This window comes from Pseudogymnoascus verrucosus (assembly GCF_001662655.1).
Source record: "Pseudogymnoascus verrucosus strain UAMH 10579 unplaced genomic scaffold scaffold_27, whole genome shotgun sequence".
Taxonomy (NCBI): domain Eukaryota; kingdom Fungi; phylum Ascomycota; class Leotiomycetes; order Thelebolales; family Thelebolaceae; genus Pseudogymnoascus; species Pseudogymnoascus verrucosus.
In genome coordinates this window covers 364,593-385,925 of record NW_017263678.1, presented here as the reverse complement: position 1 = coordinate 385,925, position 21,333 = coordinate 364,593, and the positions used below count along the sequence as shown (strand labels likewise).

Genomic DNA, 21,333 nt, shown 5'->3' with positions numbered 1-21,333 from the left:
ATCAAAAAAAAATGGCAAAAAACATACAACAGTGGGTATTCGCTGGTGGTCACCCACCCAACTACTAATCCACCGATCTCAAGCAAATATCTAGATAATACTTAAATCGGTGCCATCCGGCCTAGTGGGTGAGCCTCGCCGCCCTTGCCCCTTATTTTGTGATCGCGACCACCCCGACCACCTCGACCACCCGAAAGTGGGTCAGTTTTTGACAACGCGTTGCACCGCGACATTGGATGCACGCAGGTGAGCTAGGTGAGTTGGTGAGCATGGTGAGCAAGGTGAGCAGGGTGAGCAAGGTGAGTAGGGTGAGCTAGATAGGTGAGGAAGGTGAGTATAGTTGAGCCCAGAAAATGGTATAAAGGGCCAGTCTCCCGCCTTCACATTTCAAGGTCCTCTGTCTGCAACTTTTTATAATTTTTCAATATCTGCTACAATGGGACGGAAAACCCTTACTTCTGAAGATCAGCTTGCTCTAGCACAGAGTCGAGGCTATTCTGCGCAGAGTACACTTGATCGACAAAACTAATTGAGCTAGACTGAGCAATCCCTTCTCGCTAGCGCCGCCAAAGATTTACACGAGCATGTAGGAGAGATTTGGCACGAGTACGTATAAGCTCCTAACTCTAAGAGGTTGTTTCATAAAGATATTTAGGTTTATAAAGATATTAGGTTCCTTGCTGTAAAAGGGCTAAAAATGGATGCATCGCTACAACTTGAACCCGTTATATTGAAAGACTTTATTGAATATTACGCCTCATTATACTATGGACGCATTGGTGAGCTTCTAATAGTCCACAGTATAGCTACTGTCTAGTATAGATTTGTAGGCTATCAAAATTGCATTACGAGTTCTAAGTTAGACTGGCAACTAGTTAATGATGTCGCTGCTGTAAGATCCCAAAGCTCCCTCTACTTAGTAAAACTTCACTTAACATACGCAACAGTTTATTGGAGTTTCTTTACGGCAGAAACTTGATTTAAGCATGAAGAAACGGGACAAATACTTAGTGACTTTTAAAGATCTAACAAGATTGATAACACATCTCTAGTGCTTTCACGATTATGAATACCTCTATGAACGCTATAGAGTCTAGCTGTCGTTTATGCTCATATTATTTGCTAGCTGTGGGGCTAGAGCTAGTGCCATTATAGAATTAAGCTCCTATAGAGGAACGAATTAGGCGCTTGCATATAAGGTACACAAAATCCTTGCATATAATGCTGCCTAATTAACTAACTAGGACTGCCATATTCATCTATTACGGCTACCTAGTAGCGAGTTTACTTTTAAACTTGAAATAATTCAAAGGTATATAAAAGGGAAACGTAGTGATGAGAACGAAAAGTACGCAAAGTCTATTAATATATCTAGAATAAAAGCTAATAGATAACAGCCTTTATATTATTCTTAAGTCCAAGCATCGCTTAATGTACAACGGGTTAATGTTCTTTTTTGCCCTCGCTATTGCTAACAATGCTGTAAAATAGTATGATACATTAGATGCCCTTATGAAGGCTCGTCTGCTAGAAGGTAGAGATTCATAGGAACTTAAATGGAAAGAGGAGGCCTACGAACTTCCTATACTACAGATGGCATCTCTAAAGGGCGTAGACAAAATTAGAGCACTTACTTACGCTACACTATAGAACTAGGTAGTGCATCTCAGCTATGAAATTAGCTATAGAGATCCTCTAAAGATATATGCCATTCGTGCTAGTGTTGCAAATAAGATTAAAGGTAAGTCTAATCCTGTTTTAGAAGAGTTCCCTCTAATTCTTCTAAGACCTAGAAGTGCATAGACGTTTCTTAGATCACGCAAACACAGGAATATACAACAAGTCCTACGAGTTAAAGATTGCTAAGGGATATAGATTCTTAATGTACAGTAGCGTTAATGCGCCTACTGATAACATCGAGACGTTGCAAAGTATAGATTATCGACGTGATAGCAATGCTCCTAATGACCTTCTAGCAAAAGAGAAGGCTAAGTTCTTTTAAAGACCTAATGTTTAACACTTAAACATGCTTATAGCATAGGCTACGAGAGACATAGATAATAAGCCTACTAAACACCTAGCTAGGTTTAAAGAGTAGTAGAAATTATACAGTATGAATGGAAGCCTCCTCTAATCGGCTAAAAAGTCCTATAGAGAGGAATGGTTTTCTATAAGCTATAATGAGGAGGCTTTACAGCAAGTGTAACTACTAGAAGATGAGGATAAAATCATTCTAGCAAAATTACAACAGCTAGGCATCTTTCAATTAACTCGTTAATTCATGCCTACATGCGATCGTATTACGAATGCAATACTCACTGAAACTAACTAAAGTTAAGCGGCCTTACAAGACATCTATAGCCTATGCGTTAATGATAACTAGGTGGCATACCAGCTAAACGAACATCCCGTTAGTAGAATGTGTCCTCACGAGGGCTGTTTCATAGCTATGATTAAGTAAGAATAGAATTTGCAAAGAGCATTTTAACGCTAATTAATCTAGATTGCCTATTGCAATGCAATTAAAACACATCTATGCCTATCGCTAACATGAGCTATAAGATACGCTAAGCTAACAGCCTAGTTTATACTCTCGCTAGCTTCGCAACTGCAAACTGCCATTTACGGAATATTGCTATGCATGCTACGAGTGGAATTGTAGCGAAGATGGATGGGACAACCATTGCAAATCTCATCTTGAAAAACTAGAATTAAGATGCGGGCTTCTATCCTTTCGATACACACTAGTAGTAGCAGGCTACTGTCCTTTCTGCCTAGGTAATGAGGACCTCTTGCCATCCTAGAGGATGCCGTAATGGATGACGAAGTCCACGCTACTCAATCATATTAACACGCACCTTACTACTTATGCAGAATCGGAATGTCCGCACCCTATGTGCCACGCGCATCTTAAGTCTCTTTTAGATTTTAAAGCTCATTTTGAAGACGTGCATTGTATTAAGGAACCACGTTCAAACTATGTGTCTAGGAAAAGAAAGAGCGAAGATGATGAGCGAAAGGCGCAAGACACGAAGGGCGAGGCTTTAAACTATGTGAGCAAGAAGGTAAAGAATGAGGACGAGAATCATATGTCATAAGATGAAAAATATAAACTACTGTCCTCAAATTGCAATTCAAACTGTGGCTTAAATTGTGGTTGTGGTTGCCAAGTGTGGCAGATGATGTTGTGAGGCGTAATTTGCTGATAACGATAGAGGATTAGGGATCATTATTAAGTGAGGATAATTGGGTGAGGATAATTAGGTGGAGGATAATTGGGTGGAGGATAATTGGGTGGAGGATCATTGATTTCAAGATAATCAAAACACGATCGATGCATCAGCTTCATAATAAGTACCGAAGACTACTAACCGGCGAAGAGATAATAAAAAGGGGCAAATACTAATTGCGGCCATGCAAATCCAGAATGAGCTCTACTATGCCGTACAAAAAGCTCAACGGGGTGAAGTTCGAAGGAGGGGTAGCTTCGTGTGCTATCTTCGCGGGGCTGTCGGAGCAATCGCGCTTCAATATCGTCAAGCTGGGAGTCGCCGAGGAAGATGCAGAGCTGGGATGACGAGTAAGGGCTTTGGTGTATGTCGTGTCGTGCGTTCACGAGTAACTTCACTTTCGTGATTTATTATTTATCGGAGATTCGGGATCAATCAGCCTCCTCTTTGACGTGGGGGGAATTGTGTCAGGGTTGGTGCCGGATCAACAACTCCGCCGAGTGGCCGAGGGCCGAATTCAGTGCACACAACAATGGTTTTCGTGTTACCATCACCACTCCGATATTTGAACCCTAACCCCTAAGGATTCCGTCATGGTTTTCTCTATCGACGATGAATCCACGTGGAGAGTCACGGCGGAAACCCCAGTCCGTGAAGTGAATGGCATGGACTGGGAGCGGTGCGCTGCTCTCCATAATCTAATTCTGAGGCTTGGGTGGGCTGCAGGAGGCAAACCAGAGACGGAGATGCCCAGGGAAACCTGGTGGCAAACACATATCACGGATCCAGCCCTCGAGGCGGAATGGTCAGCTCGCCTGTCACCAACTCTAAAGCAATTTCTTCAAGCAGCATTTGAAGAGGCTCCTAACCAGAGCTTCTTCTACTATGTCCGTGGCATTTCTTGCCCAGAAAATCTGTTTGAAACTTGTCATGAGGATGAAGGGACAATGTGTCTGTACCCGCTAGCCGATCCGAATATGGGTAGTGACCCAGATGGCTTGAAGTAAATATCTCATAGATTTGTTCGAATGATGGCTGAGCCAATACCCATTTAGCTTCGACCAAGAGATGTCCCGGGCAATTTTTCACGCCGATGTCTCAAACTATTCTATTACAAACAATGGTCGAACAGTTTGGGACCCTCTCGAGGTCGTTTTTACTGCTTGGCTAGGTATGATTGACTCTGGAAAGATCGTTGCGAGGCCCTCGCCCGTTAGAGGACCAGGAGAAGCCGACCCATGGGAGCTTCAGCCATACAGCCAAATGGATCTCGAAGCTGCTGTCAGTTATTTTGATAATTTGATTCTCAAGATTGAGAGTTTGGTCGAAAACCCGTCACTTCAACCGAAGGACAACCTAGAAGACCAAGCAAAGCTTGTCGCTCTTGCGACTGCCAAATTCGATGCGCCACGCTCCCAAAATGAAATGGGCCTTATCTCCAAGGAAGTCTTGGACAGGGCTGGATTAAAACAGGGCTTCGTCCGAGAGTTCCTCACATCGGTTCGGCGACCAAAAGCAAATATAAAATACATAGCGCCAGGTCTGCGCCTTCCTACAGAACCCGACTTCTCGCCACTCCCACTACAGAATGTTGACATTCCTCAATTATTTCCAAACCCCGTTCTCCCAATCCCTTTGTTTGTCACAGGCACCAAGTCAACTTCGCCTATTTTTGAGCACTACCCTTTGCAAGATCTCTCCAATCTACCGTACGGCCTGTGGACAACCTATGTCAACAGAGATGGCGACCACGTCTTTGAAGACGGCTGCAGACTCATCCTGCCATTCAATATTGGCGCCCGCGGCTTTGCGCGGCGTACGGACGACACACTTATCGGCGAAAATCTTGAGAGCGCGAAGGTAAGGCCTAGCGGCCGGAGGAATGAATTATACCAAACGGGGTATAATCATTTTATCCCATTGCATGAGCCGCAGTTAGCAGATGTTTTGGGTCAATGGCAGGCCATTGTGGAAGCTGGATTATGGGAAGTAGATGAAGAGGGTGTGGTAGGTGGAATTGAGAAGTTTAAAGAGGCGGATACGGAGGACGGGTCTTACATGTATCAGCTTCATATGAAATGGTAGGTTAGCTGTCTGCTCTGTTAGAGGCCTAGTTTGCAAAATAGACCGACGGTTATGACACGATTGATATACCGAGACAGAAATCAGTATTCAGAGCAGGGCTAGATGGCTACTCTGTGATGCGTGAAAACCCAGAGACTGGATAGGGGGGCCGTAGCTTACGGGATAAATGAGATGGCATTCAGAAACTATTCCATGTCTCTATTAATGATATTGCTGTCTAATTGCCATCTACGTCACTTATCAATAGACTCCCAACACCCACTCTAGCCATATGATTCCAACTAGAGTTTTGTAAAACGTAATCCAAACGGATCACCTTTGAAGCTAGTGAAGCTCAATTTTATGAGACATACTACGTGCAGGCACCCGAGTAGCAGCTCTTAGATCCGCAATAGTCCACAGTGCTTCCACAGTATCCATCGTTGCTGCAACATGTACCAAATTGGGTACCGGTGCATGTTTTGTTTCCAGCGAACAAAGGCCCACATTCTCCATTAATGCTTGGTCCGCCAATATCAGTGTCGCAAGCGCCAGAATAGCAGTTCCCAGCGCCGCAGTAGTCAGCGATTGCACCGCAATTTCCGTATCGTGTACGACTCCAACTATCTAGGCTAGAGCCTAGTTCTTACTTTAGGTCAGCCTTCCAACATATACGTGGGCCTAGTAACTGTAGGCTGTCCTGGGGCCGTTTAGACTTTCTGTGGCGCGTCGGTAAAGTAGAGTCGACATCGTTAAAAAGACGTGTATCTAACATAGCGAACATTCACAAGGGGAGAAAGCATGCAAACACACTCTAATCACAACCAGCACCACTCATGAGTGAGTAAACACATCAATATGCCACCCGCTACCTAACAACCCCCCTGGATATACCCACCCCACAAATTAAACCACCACCACCTCCCCCCCTCTTAAAAAATTACTCCCTAACAACAACCCTCCCCATCTAAGCACCAACACTCTTCTCCGCATGCCCCTCCGGCAACACATCCGCCAACGTCCCATCGCTAAACTTCAGGTCCTCCTCCACCGTCACATGATCCGTAATCCTCATAAAGATAACCGGCGCAGCGACGAGCAGCGACCCGGCGAGGAGGACCCAGTTGGAGATCAGCTCGTCCATGAAGGACATGTTGTGCGCGTCGAGGGACCACATTACCGCGGCGCCGGCAGATTGGATGCCCTTGTAGAAACCGACGTAGTTGGCCATCTTGCGGCCGTTGTTGGTGAGGGCGCCCATGTACCTGGGGGTGGGGGTTAGCTTGTGGGTTGTTTTGCGGTGGTGCGGGTGGGTGGGTGGATGGTGGGGGAAGGGGGAGGGGAAAGAGGGAGTAGGGGGAGATGGGAATTAGGAGGACGTACCAGTAAACGCAGCATTGCCAAGCGGCATCGTAGAAGCCGTAGAACATGTACAAGAACATAGGGCCGAGGTATCCCTTATCGGTCCAGTCACCCGTAGCCGGGAGGTTCTCACGAGTGAATCCAGTCTGCCACTTGTACCCGCCTCCCCAAATAGCGAAAGTAAGAGCGAAGAGCACAACAAGCGAAGCCTTCGCGCGAGTCGTGCGCTGGAAGCGCTCGATGTCGAGGCAGTTACCGAAGACGATAGCGCCGATCATCTGGGAGAACCAATAGAGCAGGGAATTGAGGGAGCGTGTGCGGATGTTGAAGAAGGCGCCGTTGACGGAGTTGGTCTGGTAGGTGGTGAACCAGTTCGAGGACCAGAACATGGGGAAGAGGAGGAGGATGTACGGGTCTGAGATGATGGTCTTGTAGAGGCCGACGAACTCGGAGCTCCACGAGGGGTTCTTCATCAGCACGACCTTGGAGCCGTCGGAGCGGATGACATTGTTGGCGTTGCAGAGGAAGAGGGCGAGGACGGCACCGCAGAACATCAGCACGATGAAGGCGATGTAGGTTCCGTCCTGGACGCCGACGCCGTGGGGGTTGTTGACGTTGAGGCCGAGGGGGATGAGCGACCCGACGACGCCGCCGAGGTTGAAGATGGTCCAGAACCAGGCGAAGGCGCGGCCCTTCTCGGACTCGAGGGGGTACGACATCATGATTGTGCCCTGGGCGGTCCAGAGGAGGCCGGCGCAGACACCGAGGAGCGCGCCCGCGAAGTAGCAGAACCCGTTGATCTTGGGTCCGGCGTGGAGAGAGGCGAGGAGCGCGACGGCGTAGATGCAGTAGCCGATGCCGCCGAAGGAGAGGGTGGCCTTGATGCCGAGACGGTTGACGAAGGAGCCGGCGAAGAAACCCACGACGGCGAAGGTACTGTAGAGAGCAACGTTCTGCGCACGTGGTTAGTATAGGTATAGTAAAGTAAAGTGATTTATTTATTTCGCATCTCCCATCCTCCCTTGTCGCATATCCCCTGCAATCCCCCGCACCCACGGGGGGATCTCTAGCAATTGCTACTACCATGACGCGAGTAGGAAAAGTGGAAGAATTACCATATTCGAAGCCAATTCATGATCGTCGCGTCCACCACCTCCCAGACCCGTCAATGCGTTGAACATACCAGGGCACGTGAAGCAGACGAACGAGACCATCAAGAGCTGGAACATCGGCGACGCGTACCACGTCACGACGACCGGGCCAATCTTGCGCTCGCGGTACATCCATCCTGCTGGGCGATCCCCGGGCAGCGCGCCAAGGCCGTCATTGTCGACGACAGCGTGCTCTTCGTAGGTGGGTGTGGCGTCGGCGACCTTCGCGTCGGTGGCAGCTTCGTAGGTTTCCTTTGAGTCGGCCATGGCTTTGGAAGGAGAATTGTCGATCCAAGGTTGGTGGGGGTGGAGTTGGCGACTCAGGTCGGTTTGGAGAGAGAAGGGCGTCGGTGGTAAGGGGGAGGTAGGGATGATATAGAAAAGTGAAGGCGGGAAGGAGGAGATAAGCTTGGGGGTGTGGAAGCAGGGGTGTTATCTGGGATGGCACGTCTGCAGGGTGTCTTACCTTACCTAGAGCAGTTTACGGCGAGTTAGGGTGATGTTGTGGAGAGGTGGATTGGGGGCGTAGGGGGGGTGTGGAGGTGGACAGAGTGGATGAAGGTGGATCAGTGGTTCGCGAGGGGCGAGGGTAGATGGAATAAGAGCGAGGATACGGTAGTACTACCCGTACTATTCTATGTATAGTAGTAGAGTTAGTCAGTAGAGTAGTAGGGTAGTAGAGGAGTAGAGTAGTAGTGTGAGAAGGGAGTAGTGAAAGTAGTAGTGGAAGTAGTAGTGTGGAGGTATCGGCGTACATCAACGGGCGGGATTGGCGTGTAGTAGTAGTAGTAGCTTGTGTTGTATTCTGGGGCAAGTGGCGGATGTGGATGGGGGATGGGTATGGGTGCGGGTATGGGCGTATTGAGGCGTTTATGCATGGGGTTGGTTTGGTTTGAAGGTTGTAGTGGAGGGAGGAGGACGGAGAGACGGAGGGACGTGATGTGGAGGTGAAGTTTGTGGAGAGAAAGAGGAGAAAGAGGAGGTGGAGATGAGGGGAGGGGAGGAAGAAGGGAGAAAGGGAAGAATGAAGAGACTGTGACTTAGGAATTGTGAAGAGAGAAAGGAAAGGGAGAGACAGACTCACAGGCGCATACTGCAGAGTAATAATACAGTATACAGTACAGTAACATAGCACATCTGGCAATGTACCACAGCACCACAAGTACATACTACAGTACATACATACCCTCCCTCGGCCGTATGTACCCAAACGAAGCTTTGTGGGGGAGGGAGAGAGAGAAGGATTGTGGAGGGTGTGGTAAGGGTGTGGAGAGGGGCACGTGAGAGACAATCTCTGTTCCCTCAGTAGTAGAGTAGTAGAAGAAGAGAACACCTTGATAACGCCTCGGTAGCATCTACCTAAGCCTAAGTTGCTAGCCGACCCCTTGTTATCCCCAGTAATCCTCAGTTATCCCCAGTTATCCCCCTACTCCAGTACTTAGCATCCAGTAGCGAAGTGGGTGATGACAGAAGTACCCCGTTTCATCTAGTCAGTGGGGATGATGAAGCGCGGAAAGGGATACAGACACTCAGTGGTGGGCAGCGTGAGAGCGGAAGGAAGGTAGCACGAATGCACACGACCGACCCTAGCCCCTAGCCCCTAGCTCCCCTAGCCTCGAGATTCGACTAAGCGACGTTTGTTGATTAGCTGGATGCGGCGAGGCTTGTTGCTTGGTAGGGCACTTGTGAGTTGCTGGTTGCATTCGGGTGTGTTGTGGTGGTGGTGGGAGTCTGGTGGTGGGTTGTACTGTGTACCTTGTCTTCTGATAGAGGAGGTGGAGATGGAATTGTGCGGTAGCGAGCATACTTTATGTAACTGTGGCAGATGTGGCAGATATGGCAGATGTGCAGGAAGTGTGCGATAGGTGTACATGGCAGCACAGCAAGCAAACTGTAATAACTGCTGTACATGCAGCCACTGTACTTGAATCGGTGTTCCGACTCCATCTCCCTGCCGGCAATCTTCTCCGGTACACAATTGCAACGTACCCACCCAGCATCAACCATCCCATCCCATCCCATCACTACCATCCCAGCTTCAACTATCCCCTTCATCCACAATCCCATCTATCTCCCATCTATCTCCCATCTATCTCCCATCCCATCTCCCATCCCATCTCCTACCAGCACCCTATCTCCCTATCTCACTATCTCCCCATCCACCACGTCCCCACGCCTCTCCGCTAAACCGAACCGCCGAACCAACCAACCGACCACTACCGCCTAACCCCCTCCCCTAACCGCGCCTTCGTTGCATCCCATCCCATCACGTTGCAGATCCCATCTCCAAGTACCCAGTACACACACCCACCCCCCCCCTACACCCCAAAATAACCTTCCGTAACGTAGGATACGGGCTGACGTGTGGCGTGCCGGGTGCAGGACACGCTAGTAGGGGGTCGGTAGTAACGTTGAGGCTGTGGCTTGCTGTGGTGGGTTCGGGAGTGAGGAGTGGGCGTGTCGGGGGGAAGGAGTGGGCGTTGTGTCGGCACGGAGGGGGTGATTGCCGGTCGTGCTCGTGCTGGGGGGTGTGGTGGTGTTGGCTGTGTGGTGTTGGTTGGAAGACTACTCACGCGTTGTGGTGTTGGTATACTACCACGCGAGGGAGGGAGGGATGTACGAGGTGGTAGGAGGCTTGTGATAGTGGTGATACCGGCGACGATATGGAGTTCGGCATTGAGGAGGATCGTGAGGAGGATCGTGAGATAGAGTAGCATCGTAAGATACGATACGATACGATACCGCCAGCTCAGCTTAGATCACCTTCAGTATCGTATCTATGTATATACACCATATCGCATCCCACAGTCACAACACAACAACACGAGAACACCCAAAAATACAAATCACACCTCTCCCTCCCCTTCCCCATCTCCATACTCTACCTTCCTGCTCTTGTGACAACCACCAACAAACACACCCCATCACGTGCCCTCCCCCATCATTCGTTTTCATCCCCTCCCCCTCCCCTTCCCCTACCGTACCAAACAAACAACCATCCAAACACACCCTTTCCCTTACTAACCACTTCCACCCCTTCCACGCTAACCCAATCCCTCCCCCCCAAAAACATTTCAATCGGGCCATTTCCACCCCCCCCCCTCGCCCGCAGTCCAGACCCAGACCAATCCCCAGCGTCGCTACGGCAGTACAGCAGTCCGTTCCCAACTAAAACTTCCCCATCTCTTGTGACTCCGACCTCGAGTTTGACTTGAACTTCCCCGCATACGACCTTACCTTACCCTCACCTCACCTCACCGTACCCGCCGCCGCCACATCTCCACTGATGGATCAGTCCAGAGTACCAGAGTCCCAGTCCAGTCAGTAAAGTGACAAGACACATGCCTGGATACCTCCAGTACTACCGGTCGGTTAGACAAGGGGGGGGCGTGCTGCGGGCTTGTATGTCGCTCGGTCTTGGCATTTTGTTTTGCACTTCCGCGAAATTGGGGAGGGAGCTAGGTACTGTAGAGCTAGGGGATGTGGAAGGAACGGAGGGAGAGGGACTAGGCTGGATTAGGTAGGAGACAGGGTGGGTGTCATGTGATTTCGCGTTTTGGGTGCACGTGATACGGAGATGTACGCGACTGGTTTTTGAGGGAGTGTGGATCTTTTCTGCCATTTATGGGGGGGAAGAGGGGGGTGAGTGGATTGATTGGGAGGTGAGTTGCTGAGTAATGGGGGTAATGGGGGGGGTGGGATGTGGGATGTGGTGTAGGTTGTGGTGTATGCTGTTGTGGAAGTGATGATGATTATTTAAATTCTTCCTGGATTGAGAGGTAGGATGGGATAGAACGATGAACGTAGTTATAACGTTATATTTGATATTAGGCACACATAAACAATGGGTGAACCATAGGTTGATTGTATACGCAGCTCCTTTCGTACGAGGGGTGGCCTATCCTTATTCTTATTCTAATTTCCTATGGAAGGGATACGGAACTAAATAAACCTATTAAATTATTAAATTTTTTCCTAGTTATATAAAATAAGGCGTATATAAAAGGGAGGGGATTATAATTGACCTTCTATTGAATTTGAATGGATTTTTCTTGACTTGTTGATCTGCTATCACGTATAATTTTGGCATAATTAGTAGAGTCGAAACGGTAGAGTGATTGTTGTATTATATCAGATGATTTCATTTTCATTTTTGCATTCGCGCTCAACGCGACCAAGCTATGCTTAGACCCCCCTCTCCATTCCCCTCTCCACCCCCCTAAACTCCCACCAAAATTATGATATATCGTACACCCCCATTCTTTCCCTCAACCCCCACCTACCCCTCCCCCACACCCCACACTACTCCTCCCCCTCCTCCTCCCCCCCAACAACCCTCCACCTCTCCCTCTCCAACCCACCCACCCCCCTCTCCAACCCCATCCCCCTAACAACCCTCCCAACCTCCCCACACCACCGCACCCCCTCAACCCACCCCTCCCCCCCAAACACCTCCCCCACACACCTCAGCGGCCAGGCCACCCCTTCCCCCGCGCCCCCCCTGCGTAGCACATAAAGAATTCCCATCCCAATCCTCCTCGCTAGCTCCCCTGTTGCTTGGGCCGAGAATTTCTGGTCTAGTGGTGGTGGGGTGGGTGAGGGCACGCGTTGGTGTGTCTGGTGTGGTGGGTGTTGTTGCGGGGAGGACAGGGAGTGAGGGGCGAGGTAGAAAGGGAATGAACCCGCCGCCACCGACGGGTTAAGCGACGCGAGGGAGGACGGGTTTTGATACACGTCAGGCGGGGTGGTGGTGAAGAGGAAGGGCTCAGAGAGGTCGTAGGGATTCGTTGGGTAAAGCGGTGTTGGCGTGGGGAGTGTATACCCCAGATTCGGGTGCGCGGTCGCGGGGTAGGTGGATGAGAGTGATGAAGTAGTCGTGTATGTCTGCGCTGCCTGATACGCGCCGTTTCGCTGGTAAGTCGGGTAGGCCTGTTGAGCAGCATAGGTACTCTGTTCATACGGCGCGGGGTTATACAAATCCGCCGCCGGGGAAACGGATGCGTGCGGGGAGGGCGTAGAGTACGAAGGGCTAGACCCCATGTACCCCCCCGCCTCCGCGAACGCACGCGTGCTGGGCGGGGAGTAGGTAGAGTGTGCGGGCACGGGAGGGGTGTAGGATGAGCGTGCGGGGGGGGAGGGGGCGACTTCCATGCAGTTCTGCTGGACTTGCTGGATGGTTTGGTAGAAGAGGCAGAGGGCGGCCCAGTAGTTAAGGTGGAGGAGGGCGGTGTTGATGTCGATGAACTCGAGGGCGGTGGGGAAGAGGGCGTTGAGCTCGTTGCGGTGTTTCGGGTTGAAGGAGTGTGCGGCGTCGACGGTCCAGTAGAGTGGGCCGTCGGACTGGGATTTTAAATCGCTGTACCACTCCTCGAAACTCTTATCGAGGCGGGTGCAGTTGTCAAGCAGGTCTTTAGCTTTTAACCTCCTGTAAGCGGAGGGAGGGAACGCCTCTGTGCGTCTAGCGCGCTCGAAGATGCCGGGGAGCATGACTTGGATGTCGAGGAGGCGGTCCATGGCGGTTTTGGGGATGTCTTCCCAGGGCGCGGCGCACCATTCGGGGCGGGCGAGGAAGGTGGCTTGGCGGCGGGACATTGCGTCGAAGCACTGGGTTGGTTAGTGGGGGGGGTGGTGGGCTGGGATATGGGGACGGGACGGGACGTACGGCGAAGGGTCTGTAGAGGTTTGCGAAGAATTGGTGGGCGGGGAATTTTTGGAAGGATGAGGGGTCGCGGGATTTTATCTCGGATGAGGTGCCACCGTGGAGGCAGTGGAAAGGACCGGCCTCTCCAGCGGGTGCTCCTGTTGACTGTGGATGTGTTAGATGGTTCAGGAGAAGCTGGGTGGTTAATTTACGTTATAGACAAAGAGGAGGGTCGTTACAGGCTCGGCGTGGCCATTTCTTGATGTCGAGTATGTGTCAACTTCTAGATGGGCCTTCTTTCTCGCTCGTGGATTAACATCTCCATCGGCTGGGCGTGACCGATGCGTTGCCTCCGGCTCTCGTACGAATGAGTAAGCATGCAGAGAGAACTCGCGAGTCGAATCCGGGTCACTAAACTCGGGCAGAGAGTGAGTGAGCCCTGGCAAAGAAAATGCCTCTCCTTCAGCTTCGAAAGACGGATTGAGAGATAGAGACGGCGAGTGTAAGAAAGCACACGAGATCTCAGGGGTTGGAGTGCCATTGATAGGCGTCGGCGTCGGAGGAAGCGTTGAAGAATGTTCTCCCTCACTATGGCTCTGCCAATCAACCTGCGGCCTTGACAGCTCTCTTTCCCTTTCCCTCTCCCTTTCCTTCTCTTTCTCCATCTTCTGCTTCGCTGTCAGGATAGAGCGGTGCGGGTGACTGCTGCCTTTCTAGAAGTCAGGACGGCTAGCGGGATAGCGGGGGAGCTCAACATACACCGACCGCGCTCGTTGGTCGTGCCAACGATGAATATCATCTGCCTCTCATAACCTCCACACTCCCTGCCAGAAGCGACGCACTTCTGGCATTTTGGCCGAGCATTGTCACACTGTGCATTGTTAGCATACTGTTGACGATACAGAAGTTGGAAAAGGGAATCCAACCTTGACTCGGCGAGTGCGGCAGGTGTTGCAACCTTTGAATTTGCCGGGAACGCCACTGCATGGGCTGGTTAATACAGAGCTTGGTTGTGAAGAATGAGGGCTGATAGAGGACATACACCATGATACATGCCTGTATTTGCCAACCAGTTGTGGACGGCGGGGGGATAGGGGGGCTTGGGTAGTTATCTCACGGAACCGGGCACACGGTGAACACAAAACAACGATGATGTAGTAGATAGGACGAGGAATATGAATGAAAAGATGATGAGATACGACGTCCGGGATAAAGATTAGGACAGCTGCTGGCGGTGATCGACCAGCAACGACAGATATATCAGAGAAAAAATATTTGGTTTCTGTGAGGAATGCCGGGGATGATGTGTAATGTAGTGTAATTGTAATGTTAAATAACGACCAAGGGTGCTTGCTGCTGGCTCCGAGGTAGGTACTGGCAGGATATAAACCCGCCGAAGTACTCCTAACTCGCAGTGACTAGGACTAGGAGGCAACGGGTAAGATGGCCCCCCCTTCGTCATCCCTAACCTATGAATGTCCGTTTTGGTCCGTAGGGCTGCATATTTGAGATTGGGGGAGGTGGGTAGGTGGGTGGTGGTGAGGTTTTGGGGGAGGAGAGGTGCAGGAGGTGCAAGAGGTGCAGGACTCTAGCGCCGGGATGGCCGTTTAACGAGTATTTTGAAGGGTTGGAAGGGTGTTGGGAAGGGTTGGGAAGGGGTGGGAAGAGGGGCGGAAGGGCGCAAGGCCACCGCATTATACCGCATTATGGGGACCAAGTTTTTTGAAGTTTGTAGCTTCCAGGTACCACACCAGATATCTGGGCCGCTTGTCCTATTGGCGGCGGGGCGGGTTTTCAATGTCGCCGTGTTTTTCTTTTCCTCTCAGGGCTTTTATGGCGACTATTTGTACGCTGATCAACACCGCTGATCAGCAGTTTTAGGTGTCCAGCTTGCTCAGCCTTACGGGGCTTGGTACTTGAGAGATACACTAGATTCCACTAGATACACACCAGATGGCGGTAATCTACGGGTGGTACAGACAGCATGCGGCCGATGCGCCGGCGGGATAACTCTGTTACTGGCTCTAATTGCACCATCATCCCCTCCCCACGTCCCCTAAATTAGCTGCCAAGTCTGCCACCCACCAGCACTCTGACCACCCTCTGTCCACCACTATAGCTGTCTTTTACGCCTTATAGGAGAGCACCAGCCGATTACCTGAATTCTTGCTCTGGCTCATTCCGTTCATCACCACCACCACCACCACATCAGAAATAACAGGTTCTGTTTCTGTTTCACAAGCCAAGAATACGAAAAAGTATACTTTGCAAAAATCGGGCTTGTATTATCCCACTTTCCCCTCCAGGCAGCAATATGATATCCCCTTCTATTCTAGAACCGTATCAAGATACGCGCCCGCCAACCAACTCGCGTCGTTCCTCACATGACTTCGGCGACCCCGAAACACCCCACGACCGCACATTGCTCTACCCATAGTACACAGGATAGTACACAAGACGCTTATGCATGTCTGCGCACCCCGAACACTTTACTCGTTTCCCGATACTGCTGCTCGTCCGATGCCGTGTCGTAGGTACTACATGAGAGCCAAGGAAGGAGGGGAGGTAACTATCGCTGAGGTAACTCGACTCGATCGCTACCAGCAGGTCTCAAAAAAACCGGGTGCCTGATTCATGGGGCTGTGCATGAAATCGCCCGTGTCAGTCAGACGGCGATTATCACCGATGCATTGTCAGACACATCGCAATAACTCGCCCGGTATATGATACATATTCATTATCAGACAAATCAGTTCTCGTGGATCCAGCCAGCATCTCTGAAGTTGGATGTCTAGAAATATCCCGTGTTTCCGCAGCAAGGAGAGACACACATCTCTCATCATCGCTCTTCCCTTGGATCAGTCCCGTCCAGTAACGGCCTCCTCTCCCCCTCACTCGCAGTGACCAGCTCATTGGCCTCGCTGTATCGAATGAACTGCAATAAGATCCCAAAATCAAATACCAAGCACCCAATGCTCCCTATCAACCATGACAGGTTAACCAGCAGATACCTCCCATAAACCCTGCTCGCCTCGCCCTCCTCACACCCCGCCTCCTCCCTCACACAGGCCGGCTCATACGCCAAAATCGACAGGAAATACGTCACATTTCCCAGACACGCAAACAGGAAGAACATCCCCGACAGGCCATCCGTCGACTGCCGCCGCCAGTTCAGTATTAGCTGCGGCACTCGCGACCCGAGATACATCACCATGCAGCCGTAGCCGAACGCCTGGCCCAGGGGATCCAAAGGCAGCTCCCCCTTTTCACGGTGCGGTGGCGCCGGGCCGTGCCCATGGTCGTGGTTCTGTGGCCCACGCTGAGACCCGGTGCTCACCCACCACCCGAACACCCCAGCGCCCGCAACCATGAAGACTGCGAGCAGGTTCAGCAGGGCTGTCTGCAGGGGTGTCGAGCGTCGCCTGCTGGGCTTGGTGGGCTCTGCCAACGGGGTGGCCGGGGAGAGGTGCGTTGCGTCCACTACGCTGGATCGGCGCGAGGGACCGCTGGGACGGCGCCCATTGGGTTCAGCTTGCGGCTGACTCTCGGAGGGCGGCGTGGGGGAGTCTTCCTGCGAGGGAACGCCGCGGTAGTACAGACATTGCCAGATGAGGACGACGTCAGCTAGGACGTAATATACGGCCAGGATGAGCATCGTAGGCAGAACGCCTTGTAGGATGCCGCCGAAGACATTGAAGAGGTCACCTAGACTCCATATGACTATGAATTCCAGGGATAGAGACTCGGCGCTTGCACGGCGGAAGTTCTCGAGGATCTGGGGTGTGAAAACACTGGCATGTGTTAGTGACTGCGAGGGTGACGGAGGATGATACGGCTTACGTGACCCAACATGCAATAGATATCGACCCCAGGATACCACTGATAGCCTCTGCGTCTAGATTGAGGCTTTGAGACGGTGGGACCATGGTGTTGTCGTTCGATGATGAGTCACGTGGGCATTTCCGAGTCTCGCGTGCGGTCTGTCGTGGCACCTATGCTGGGGTAATGTAGGGACTGCGTATTCCCTCCGCATAGAAATAACCAGAATGAAGCTGGACAAGAGAAATCTGGTGTTTCCCCAGCTATTGGAGTTGATAGGATGGAATGAAGGGCAAAGAAAGGCTTAAATATGTGGCGGTAACCGACACTGTCTCGCTCGTCCCAGTGAGGATGGTTCCACAAGTAAGGTCACATGCTGATAGTGGATCTTATCGCCCCGAAAGCGCTTGTCAATCCCTCCAGGGTTCGAAGAGCTATCAGATTTGTTTCCTTTGTCGTATCTTAGAAGGTATTCGAGTATTTCTTTATTTTAAAAATGTATCGAGGTTGATTGCTTTGCTATATTGCACTTCCCCCCTCAAGATCCCAAACCTTGCTATCATTCCATGCTGCACTGCCAGCACGTCTTTGATTACAAATCGCGCCGAGGGTCAACTTAAGAAATAGAACGCGGGGCTGCCTTACCCCACACTTTCGCCAACACTTGGCCCGACGCAACTCTATCTATTCTCCTTATCGGCAAACCTTCTTCTATCCTTGCCCAGTTCAGATTCATATATATCTCCATCCCCAGTATCTCCTTCAAACCCACCCCTCGACCTCATCGCCTCCCCCCAATCCCTCAATGCCGGCCCAACCCGACCTACCCCTCGCCGCCCCCGAACTCCTCGACTCAATGCTAACCCGCAAATTCGGGCCCGAGGTCCAAAACTACTTCTCCGGCTCCCCCCTCAACCGCCTCTCCTTCCTCCGCACCGACCACGCCTTCCTGGCCGCCGCCCTCACGCACCACAGCACCGCCTTTGTGGCCGTCGACGACCTCGCCCCGGCTGCCCGCGATGCCGCGAACCTCGCGTATGTGAGCCATGCTGATCTCAGTGCGGTGATTGGGGAGAACCCGTTTGCGAAGACGGAGGCGGAGATGATTGAGGCGTATAATAGTAAGGTGGCTTCGCCGTTGATCTTGTTCTTGGGTATCAATGATAAGAGACATGAGGGGTTTGAGTATAAGGCATATAAGGGAGTTCCTTACTTCGCGGTGGATATCACACCGAAGGGCTCGCATGAGGAGGCCGCAAAGGGGGTCATTGAAACCCTAAAGGCGAAGAATTTGATCTTCCTCCAAGGCCGAAGCGCCATGACACTCAACGCTTCAGATGGTACCACCCCCTCTCCCATCCCCCACAGACCTCACTAATACCCCCCAGCCGCCATCTTCGCCCAAGCCCGCGCCCTTCTCGACTGGAACGCCCGCAACCCCTTCTGCTCCGGCTGCGGCCAGCCCACCCTTTCCGTCCACGCAGGCACCAAGCGCGTCTGTCCCACCGCCGACCTCGCCCCTGGCGCCTCCGCCCGCGGCCCCTGCGCCACCCGCGGCGTAGTCTCTAACCTCTCCTTTCCCCGCACCGACCCCACAGTCATCATGGCAGTGATCTCCCACGACGGCACGAAAGTGCTCTTAGGCCGCCAAAAACGCTGGCCTACCGACTGGTATAGTACTCTTGCCGGCTTCTGCGAGCCAGCGGAGAGCGTGGAGGAGGCGGTACGGAGGGAGGTGTGGGAAGAGAGCGGGGTGAGGGTTGGGAGAGTGGTGGTGCATAGTTCACAGCCGTGGCCGTATCCGGCGAACTTGATGATTGGCGCGATTGGGCAGGCGGTGAAGGGGGGGGAGGAGATTAATCTCGAGCATGATCCTGAGTTGGAGCAGGCGAAGTGGTTCGATTTCGAGACGGTGAGGGTGGCGCTGAAGACGGGGACAAGTGGGTTGGATGAGGCGCCGGGAGAGGGGAGGAAGGAGGGCGATTTGAGGTTGCCGGGGCATACGGCGATTGCGAATCAGTTGTTGCAGGCTGTTGTTTTGGGGGGGTTCTTGGGGGGGGAGACGAAGATTTAGAGGGCGGAGAGATAGATGTGGATTGGTAAAATACCAATAGTTGGTTATAGATTGGCTATTGGATAGAAGGATATCGGAGTTAGATCTAGATTGTATTCATGATTTTGCACCGCCTTAATTTGCACCGATTTAATAGTAATATTCTAACTATCAGCAAGCCAAATACTTTTGGTTTTACAACAGATGCTAAGGGGTATATACAGCCGCGTGCTCTCATTGAGTCGAGGCGAACTTAGGTGCTTATATATACTTATACGGGTTCATAATCCCATTCTACTCCCCGTTAGCAATCTCATCAAGCCTCGGGGAAAACATAGACTTACCGGATCATACAGATTCTTAACTTGCTTCATCAGCCCAATCATAGTCTCACTCCTACTATACCCAATATACTTCTTCTTCGCCAGCCCCAACCCATGCTCTGCACTAATACTCCCCGACCTCTTCTCAATCCACTCATACACCCAAGGCTCCAGCGCCTTCTCAACCGCTTTATCGTATCTCCTAACCGAGACATTAAGGTGCAAATTCGAATCACCCATGTGTCCATACCCAACAACGTCCTTAACCGGATGGCTGTCGCTGTCGCCAATCAACCCCGCCTCCTCCATACGCACCCGCGTGTCCTCGACCAGGGTATACATCTCCGCCAGCGGGATGGAGACGTCGTATTTATACGCACCGCCGAACCCACCAATCGCCTCCGGGACACCCTCTCTCCAGCTCCAGAGCGCCTTAATCTGCGTCTCGTCCTGCGCGACGACGCCGTCGAGGACAATCTCCTTCTCCATCACGTCCTCGAGGAACTTCTCCAGCTTCTCGGTGTCGTGCTCTGAGTTGGAGCCGCTGGTCTCGATGAGGCAGTAGAAGGGGTGCTCGTCTTCGAGCGGGGATTTGTTGTTGGTGTACTCCTTGACCATGCGCTGGGAGTTGCGGTCCATGAGCTCGAAGGCGGAGAGGATCTCGCCTAGTTGGCCCTTGGCTTCGATGAAGGCTTTTTGCACCTTCTCGAAGCTCTCGAGGCCGAAAAATGCTACGTTGACGGCTTTGGAGCGTTGGGGGCATTGGATGGCGACGCCGGTTATGATACCGATTGTGCCCTCTGCGCCGATGAAGAGCTGCTTGAGGTCGTAACCGGTGTTGTTCTTGCGTAGCTTGGAGAGCTCGTCCACGATTGTCCCATCTGGGAGGACAGCCTCAACACCAAGAACCGTGCCGTGCAAGCTGCCGTATCTCAGGAGCCGTAATCCACCGGCATTGGTCGCGAGGTTGCCGCCGATATGGCAGGAGCCTTTCGCGCCGAGGTCCAGGGGGAAGATATGTCCACGGTCTGCAAGATAGCGGTCGGTGGTCTCGAGAATGCATCCAGCATCCGCAACTAATGTTCCGGACACCTCGTCAAACGACCTAATCGCATTCATGCGGCCCATTTGAATAACAATCTCGTCAAAGACTGGAACCGATCCGCCGACCAATCCCGTGTTCCCTCCCTGCGGCACTACGGCCAGCATATTATCGTTGCAGTATTTCAGGATCTTGCTGACTTCTTCCGTCGAGCCCGGCTTGAGAACTAGCTTCGTGTGCCCGCGGTATTTGCGCATCCAATCCGCATTGAACGGCTCCATATCGTCGGTAGCATCCTTGGTGACGCCGTCGATGAGCGCAGATTCCTTGCCAAGAATGCCCTTGAAATACTCGACATGCTCAGGAGTGATTTCAGCAAAGCGGCTGTCACGCTTGATCTCTGGGTATGAGTCGGTGGTGAATTTGATAATTTTCGTGCCCTCTTGGGCTTTCGCATCTGGAGCTGCGGTGGTCTGCCATCGGCATTGGAGGGGCGCCCTGAGCTGTTGGGCGCTCACGGCGTACCGTGGGGAAAGCCTGGTACGCTTCAGCGTAGGCACAATCCTCGACCGACAAGCCATTTTTAGTTTGATGCTCTAAATGTACGGATTGAGCACCCTTGAAGTAAACCCCAGACCCAAGCCGCCG

General features: G+C 51.7%; 6 protein-coding genes across 6 annotated transcripts; 2 read left to right on the top strand and 4 right to left on the bottom strand.

Annotated features, from left to right (window-relative positions):
* Positions 1-3,781: 3,781 nt before the first annotated feature.
* Positions 3,782-5,487, top strand: VE01_06145 (uncharacterized protein). Its single transcript, XM_059463765.1, has one exon. The coding sequence runs from the start codon at positions 4,299-4,301 to the stop codon at positions 5,313-5,315; it is 1,017 nt and encodes a 338-aa protein (XP_059319642.1). The 5' UTR covers positions 3,782-4,298; the 3' UTR covers positions 5,316-5,487.
* A 695-nt stretch (positions 5,488-6,182) lies between these two features.
* VE01_06144 (uncharacterized protein) lies at positions 6,183-8,840 on the bottom strand. Its single transcript, XM_018275597.2, has 4 exons — positions 8,563-8,840; positions 7,772-8,442; positions 6,678-7,609; positions 6,183-6,559 (listed from the first exon to the last, which is right to left on the bottom strand). The coding sequence occupies exons 2-4, from the start codon at positions 8,072-8,074 to the stop codon at positions 6,262-6,264; spliced, it is 1,533 nt and encodes a 510-aa protein (XP_018129670.1). The 5' UTR covers positions 8,075-8,442; positions 8,563-8,840; the 3' UTR covers positions 6,183-6,261.
* Positions 8,841-12,109: 3,269 nt separating this feature from the next.
* On the bottom strand, positions 12,110-15,208 carry VE01_06143 (uncharacterized protein; the record flags this gene model as incomplete). The annotated part of the gene is made up of 6 exons (XM_018275596.2): positions 14,491-15,208; positions 14,375-14,429; positions 14,208-14,319; positions 13,661-14,157; positions 13,470-13,613; positions 12,110-13,411 (listed from the first exon to the last, which is right to left on the bottom strand). The coding sequence occupies exons 1-6, from the start codon at positions 14,493-14,495 to the stop codon at positions 12,110-12,112; spliced, it is 2,115 nt and encodes a 704-aa protein (XP_018129673.1). The 5' UTR covers positions 14,496-15,208.
* A 1,079-nt stretch (positions 15,209-16,287) lies between these two features.
* Positions 16,288-17,374, bottom strand: VE01_06142 (uncharacterized protein; the record flags this gene model as incomplete). Its single annotated transcript, XM_018275595.1, has 2 exons — positions 16,288-17,239; positions 17,289-17,374. The coding sequence occupies 2 exons, from the start codon at positions 17,372-17,374 to the stop codon at positions 16,288-16,290; spliced, it is 1,038 nt and encodes a 345-aa protein (XP_018129672.1).
* On the top strand, positions 16,921-19,535 carry NPY1 (NADH pyrophosphatase). Its single transcript, XM_018275594.2, has 2 exons — positions 16,921-18,607; positions 18,656-19,535. Exons 1-2 carry the CDS (start codon positions 18,073-18,075, stop codon positions 19,339-19,341), a joined length of 1,221 nt encoding a protein of 406 aa, XP_018129675.1. The 5' UTR covers positions 16,921-18,072; the 3' UTR covers positions 19,342-19,535.
* Positions 19,385-21,297, bottom strand: VE01_06140 (uncharacterized protein). Its single transcript, XM_018275593.2, has 2 exons — positions 19,665-21,297; positions 19,385-19,614 (listed from the first exon to the last, which is right to left on the bottom strand). The coding sequence occupies exons 1-2, from the start codon at positions 21,264-21,266 to the stop codon at positions 19,582-19,584; spliced, it is 1,635 nt and encodes a 544-aa protein (XP_018129674.1). The 5' UTR covers positions 21,267-21,297; the 3' UTR covers positions 19,385-19,581.
* Between the last annotated feature and the right edge of the window lie 36 nt (positions 21,298-21,333).